Below are 6,418 nucleotides of genomic sequence, written 5' to 3'. Positions count from 1 at the left end.
CATTTGACAACTATTTTTATCCGTTGTTGTTTATATGCTCAAAATTTGTTTACGAAGGATACGACAACGTTTTAAAACCGTTGTGGTAGATAATTCCAACAACATAAATAAACCATTGTGGTAGACTCTTTTTACAACATTTTTAACCGTTGTGGTAGATAATTTCAACAATAAAAAAATTCCGTTGTGGTTTACATAGTTTTTACAACATTTTTAACTATTATCTTTAATGTTCATTAATACCAAACAACCAATCTTATTTTAATATAAGCAAATCACCAATACAAAACTAAATATTTACTATATTAAATCCAAAATAAACATCCATATATAATTCATCTTGTAGCCACACATATACAAAAATATACAAAATGAATTATTACTCATCAAAATACACATGTTTTCCATTACTGTTCTCCATATACATTAAATCACATGTTTTCCATTTGCTGTTCTCCATATGGCTTTTAATTTACAAATTAGCAAGGCAAGCTACATCCTAACAAAGCTCACTTCTTGCATCAAAAAAACTCAAGCCTCACGAATTGCTCGACCTGCAAGAGAAAAATTTAACAAAACTTATCAAATTCCAGATTATAGTCTACATGACAACACGAATTCTTGGAAAATAAGCAATACAAGATAGAATAGATATTAGGTGTTGTTTCATGCTACACAAGTCAAACAAAATGATACAAATCAGTGTGTATCAAGAAACAGTCGGCAACATCCATTCACGCAGGACAAAATTCCATTAAACTCAACACAAAAGAAGGAATGATCTTTTCTTCCTTGAGAATTATACCTCCTTGTCACTCGTTTGACCAAACTAATATGCAGTATATAGAGCGAACTATTAAGAAATGAAACTGCAGTATATAGATGTTTTCTATATCAATATACTATGGATCATACACGAAATGCCTTTACAAGCTCTTCATTTCATTCTCAAGCAATCACTAACATGCATATAGATTAACATAGTTGAGCTTGATGAAGCATCATAATTGTCATTCGCGATGATACTTGCAAGGTCCAACAAGATGGAAGTAGGAAATAAAAATTTATCATCAACAATGAATTTTCAATGTACTTTTGCCATAGTAGTATTATGCTCAAGGAGTCATCAACAAAGTATGTAGTTCAACATAGTAAAAATTTAAATGCAATTGTAAAAAGATAAAATAATAAATTATAGGATTAGACAAGGAAATTAAACTAGAAAATGAAACAAACACAGGTACAGAATTTAGGGCATCCCAACAGATATCAGATATTCCTTGGACGGTAGAAAAATGCTAGGTAAAATGTTAAAGATGTAAACTCATCCTTACCACCTTGTATACATGGAGACTGTAAGATAGGAGGAAAAACAAGATTGAGTCATGACATATAGATGAAAACCATAAGGAGAGAACAAACAAGAAATTTGTAGAGCAACTCATAAGATACAAAAGGTCATCATCTAACAATTCACAAAGAGATAACTTCCACATTGTCAGTCCTTGCATAATTCGGAACTAAATAAGCTACTCACACAACCCAACCATTATTAATTTTGGACCACAAAGAAACATACCAAGAAACATTGTTCGACGCATGTTTGGCAACCATTTTTTAGGAAAAGGAAGTAGAAGTCCTGACCATAGATAACACATGGTTGCCAAGCAAAATTATAAGGACACCACGACTTTACCTATAACTAAATTCATAAAATGTTTAATCAGCAAGATAACACATGGATGTATATTAGGTATTGACATATCAAAGCAAAAGATGAGAACAAAGAGAGGCAATAAATAAGGGAAATGGCAGCTAATTCTGCTCATGGTAGAAATGCAAGAATGAAGTATTGAGCAAAGGAGATAGTTAGCTGTGAACAAACAAATTATTGGCACTAAGGAATCAAAATCAATAAGCCAGGGAGTCACAAACAAAGTGTTCAACCATCTTTTGAAGTCTAGTAATTTATACCTAGTAATGAATATAGTCTAGTACGCAATCCGCCCATTCGGATTGTACTTCGTCAATTTCTTCATTGGAGTAAATTGTTTTCATGAACTGTTAACAAACCCAGATTATATTAGTTACTAACAACAAAATTAATCAATAAAAAATAGTTATTGGCTTCATGTATCACATACAATCTTTTTTGCTGTAATTTTGAGATCATCGCCTTCAAATTCACCCTCCTTATTGGCTCGTCCTCTCTTCCAAATAATAGCTCGATTTATATCATCATCACATAAATCAGATGCCTATAAAAAATGTGAATCATGTTTTGTTCCTACAAAATCGGATTCAAAAATAAACCACCAGCTTCAACATACTCACAATTTCATCAGCGAAACATGCATATCCTTTACGGGACAACCGATGAGGGTATACGTTTTGCCTTCTTCTATTCTTTTGTTCATCACTTACTCTATACTTAAAAATTAAAATCAATTAAGTTCACTATCAACATTCAAAATATATATATGCGAACTTTAATGCAAATTGTCTGTGGTGTAGAGAAAAAATAACAATCTATGGAAGGTTCAAGGAAACAAACAGTTAGAGAACTCTTAGACTTAGAATTACACAAGGAGATAAGTAATGTTATATGTTAGAAGTATTGTTATAACAATTATCTCTTATATTAAGAAACAATGCAAATGGAAGAGAGATAATGTTATCTGAGCCATTTTCAAAAACATATTGCTTGTTTCTTCGACTTTATGTTATAACAAAAGTAAAGATTTCAGAAAGGAGTAAAAGTATGAACACTAGCATCGAGTAGATTTGCGTAAGATAAAAAACCCCTAGTATGGGTTTTTTCAAAAGGTGGAGAACTGGAAATTTTTAAACTGACAGCGAATAAATGAATCACACTATGTTAAATAAAGATCCTATTGTAGAACATCAGTTAAGGGCCATTAGGACTATCTTCTAAAAATTAAAATCAAATTTTGAATCTTACCCTGAAGTCGGCAGACATGCGAGTTATTACAAAGGAACTCCAATCATCTTGTGAAATACCATAGCCAATCGGTGGATCTTTCAACTCATCAGGTTTATCTAGCTTGCTGAAAACAAACTTTTGAGTGAGAAAAGCTTTATATTGACGCCATTTATTATTTGTTGAATGTAAGCATCCTTTCCTCCAAGTTGGGTCAATATTGTACGTCAGCTGTAAAAACACATAAAAAATTTAACAAGCACATTAAATATAGCATAACCATTCGAGAGTTAATTTAAGTTCTCAAAGCATTCTAACTTATATTCATCGATTCTCATATTAACTCTTTAACATCATTTGACACCTGCTTCCATGATTTGTAAGTTATTGAAATCTTTTCTCGAACGAGAATGTCAATGTAGCTTTGCATTTCACCCGCAAATTCTCCAACTGGCTGTCCAATTTATGAACGAAGACAAGCAAGTAAGCCAAAAGAAGATTCAAACTAGTTAAGCCAAAAGTACCAAAACTCACCATGCTATTGAGAATTCGGAAGTAAATAAAGGTACCACTCGTGCCTCCGACTTCGTCTATTGAGTACCAAGGATGCATTCAGTAGCGGTGAGTCTTGCGGAAGGAATCACAAACATGGAGTACAAGTGAAGAATAACACAAGTGTTATGAAGCAACATCTTAGATTTTATCAAGTTTGCGAAAAATTCAACTACTGAGCAAGTAAAATAAAAGCGTGTAATTGTCGTCAAGGATGTCTATCAAAGTCTAAAATAAAACCAATTACTTTGTAGGTAAAACAATCTCCACAAGCAACTCATCTGACCTAATGAAGTTTCAGTAAGGTTATTCATCTGAATCTTCTGTTTAATTTTCTATAGATAATATTGCGTAAAAACCGAAAGCCTAAACGACACCGTATTACTATTATTGAAAGAGTTTGCTGCTAAGGGTCGAACAATACCTATTAACATATAAGCTAATGCACATGTTTACTTCGACATCTCAAACAAATTATTTCATTTGGTTTTATCCAAAAACAATTGCAAGAATTGGGTTCGTTGATATTCCTGGTATCGTTGATCTTGAAGGAAATCTTTGATAAAAAGCAAAGCATAATGCAATTATGAGATATCTATATAGGTAGGATTGCAGAAGCATAGTTTCATTATTTCAGGGACAACACCAAGCTTCAAATTGGAAGAAAAAGGTTCTTAGGATTCGTAATCACAGCTTTTCGGCTGCTTAATCCCGGTTCTTAGTTTCCACCCTTTGGAAGGGAAGGTTGACGAAAAGTTACAATTTAAGTTTATCTGGGTAATGACAGTCAGTACTGGTGCTACAAAAAGCCCAATGAGAAAATTCAACTGTACAAATTTCTACAGACCAATGTTCATAATTTTTACCTCTGAATCTGAAGTGGTTTAGCTGGTACAAAATTTGTTGATGAGAGCTTTCTCAATTGTTCCCAGTATATATCCCGAATATAATACATATCCACAAGCCACCAGCTTTTGCACCAAAACCTGTGGCATTTAAATATCAGTCGAACTTGATGAAGAACTCAAAATACTCCGCAAATTAGATGAATATCCACAAAAGCCTCAACAAACAAAATAATGAAAGATTATATCCAATTATTATAAAAGCTCGGAGGTGAGGTTCAAGTATGTTGTATAAACTTACGATCATAAAGCAAAAGTCCAAAACATGATCAAAGAATGATGCTATAAATGACCAGAGAAGAGTTGAAAAGATCTATCATTAAGTACAATGAAAATAACTACATATGGCACAAGTATTGTCGTAAATGTTATGCAGCAGTTCGTTAGAAAGAAGTAACAGAGTAAAAAAAAATCAGGAAAAAGTTTTAGAATTTGAGATGATTCATCAATAACAATACATTATTTCATATAACTGCTCCAAAACCTATTGCTGACACTGTAATAGTTGAGAAGATGCACGGGAAGAGTGGAGCTAGCAAGCGTCCAAAAGTTCCTATAACTGCAACACCACATACAGTTCCTTCTCTTCAAATGGCAACAAATAGCTTTAATCAGGATTTTCTTGTTGGTGAAGGCTCCTTTGGTCGGGTTTACAGAGCCGAGCTTCCTAATGCAAAGGTGATCTTCCATCTACTTTGTGACAAATCTCTCTCATTTTTATTTTGGAACTTCTACAAAGTACAAACTATTAAACATATCAAGGGCAATTACTCAATAGTCTACAAAAGGGCAAATAAACTATTGATTCATGCAGGAGGACATAAGATCAAATCAATGAGATATTTTTATAAGCCATTGGAATATGATTTTTTTTTTATGCTTTTCAGGATTCAACTAACACACAGCTCTTTGAATTTTCTATCCTGAAACTTTGATAATGTAACTAGTAAACTGTACTTTATCTATGATTCCTATAATAAGAAAAGTTTGCCTTTTTTTGGTAGTTAATGTTTCATATTCCCTGAAATTTTTGGTTGTCGTCATCAAGTTGAAATGCATCCTGCTTCTTATTAATTGGTTTGTAGTTAAATCATCCATTGCAAGTATCTCAGCTCATTTTCTTCCCAGGTTTTTGATACCTTTTTGTCGAACCGAGTGGTGACCGCCATGAGGCCATTGCCGGAGGGATCAAGCATGCTAAAGACTTGTCCCACGAAAGCCGGCCCGCCTCCACCCTTAGAGCTCGACACCAACCCCTCAATCCTCACCCCGGAAGCAAAGCTCCTAATAGCCGAGCCCGACGGCGACGTTGTCCCCTGGTTCACGGTTCCGTGAGAAGAAGATCCGGAAGCCGGGAGGAGAAAGGGCAAGGTCACGGAGCGAGGTCTGAGACGAAACGGGGGTCGTCGTTGCCTTCGCTGCCGAGGTAGCGTTGAAAGGGGAGGAGGGGAGGAGGGAGAGGACGCTGGCGGCGAGGGAGTGCGCTGAGGTAAAGAAAGGTTTCGTTTTTTGAGACAAAATTTATGAACGAAGACTAGACCTAGATTATGAATCTACCTTGACTATGGCTCTGGCACGAATCCAAAGAAGATAAGACCTAGGTTATGAATTGACGGAGTAGGAGTGCCACCTTTGGCGAAGAAATACACCTCGTCCGATCAAAAGGTTCCATGAGCGAAAGAAGCAGCAGTGGAAGGTCAAAGAGCCTCGTCGAACTTAGAAACACGCTCACCAGGAAACGAGAGGAGCACATCGTCGTGGAGGAAGATCCACCGGAGGCGTGAAGAGATTGTATGAGGAGAGGGAAAGAAAAATAGCTTAGGTTCGGGAGCGCGAAGGGGAAAACACGGTGCCGAAAAGAAAACAACGAAGGCAAGCAAAACAGCGAGGGGGAAAATGACCAAAGTCGATTACAACGATTTTTTCAAAACTGTTGTCGTAGCCGCTAAAAAAGCGCTTAAAGACAACGGATTTAAAAAACCGTTGTAAAAAGTGTTGTTAATTCAAAAAGAAATCGCTC

The 6,418-nt window shown here is 35.3% G+C and overlaps 1 protein-coding gene across 7 annotated transcripts; it reads right to left on the bottom strand.

Annotated features, from left to right (window-relative positions):
• Window positions 1-512: 512 nt before the first annotated feature.
• On the bottom strand, window positions 513-6,145 carry LOC122025580. Of its 7 annotated transcripts, none has more exons than XM_042584410.1 (9): window positions 5,538-5,933; window positions 4,360-4,479; window positions 3,476-3,568; window positions 3,306-3,395; window positions 2,963-3,172; window positions 2,335-2,430; window positions 2,145-2,258; window positions 1,975-2,061; window positions 513-554 (listed from the first exon to the last, which is right to left on the bottom strand). In XM_042584410.1, the coding sequence occupies exons 3-8, from the start codon at window positions 3,551-3,553 to the stop codon at window positions 1,975-1,977; spliced, it is 675 nt and encodes a 224-aa protein (XP_042440344.1). In that variant the 5' UTR covers window positions 3,554-3,568; window positions 4,360-4,479; window positions 5,538-5,933; the 3' UTR covers window positions 513-554. The 7 variants fall into 7 exon arrangements, 4 of the variants coding, with proteins under 4 accessions (XP_042440344.1, XP_042440343.1, XP_042440345.1 ...); XM_042584409.1 differs by lacking the exon at window positions 513-554 and adding an exon at window positions 5,956-6,145 and having other exon boundaries at window positions 1,632-2,061; window positions 5,538-5,882; XM_042584411.1 differs by lacking the exon at window positions 513-554 and adding an exon at window positions 4,857-5,129 and having other exon boundaries at window positions 1,632-2,061.
• Window positions 6,146-6,418: the final 273 nt, after the last annotated feature.

This window comes from Zingiber officinale, chromosome 9B (genome assembly GCF_018446385.1).
Source record: "Zingiber officinale cultivar Zhangliang chromosome 9B, Zo_v1.1, whole genome shotgun sequence".
In the NCBI taxonomy this organism is placed as follows: domain Eukaryota; kingdom Viridiplantae; phylum Streptophyta; class Magnoliopsida; order Zingiberales; family Zingiberaceae; genus Zingiber; species Zingiber officinale.
This window is presented reverse-complemented; position numbering and strand designations above follow the sequence as displayed.

What these genes read in the sequence shown, in the direction of transcription:
- LOC122025580 (XM_042584409.1), bottom strand. Translation starts at nt 3,553, where the DNA reads ATGCATCCTTGGTACTCAATAGACGAAGTCGGAGGCACGAGTGGTACC. An exon ending in TCCGAATTCTCAATAGCATG is followed by an intron (nt 3,396 to 3,475) that starts GTGAGTTTTGGT and finishes TAAATTGGACAG; the next exon opens with CCAGTTGGAGAATTTGCGGG. An exon ending in CTTACAAATCATGGAAGCAG is followed by an intron (nt 3,173 to 3,305) that starts GTGTCAAATGAT and finishes GTGTTTTTACAG; the next exon opens with CTGACGTACAATATTGACCC.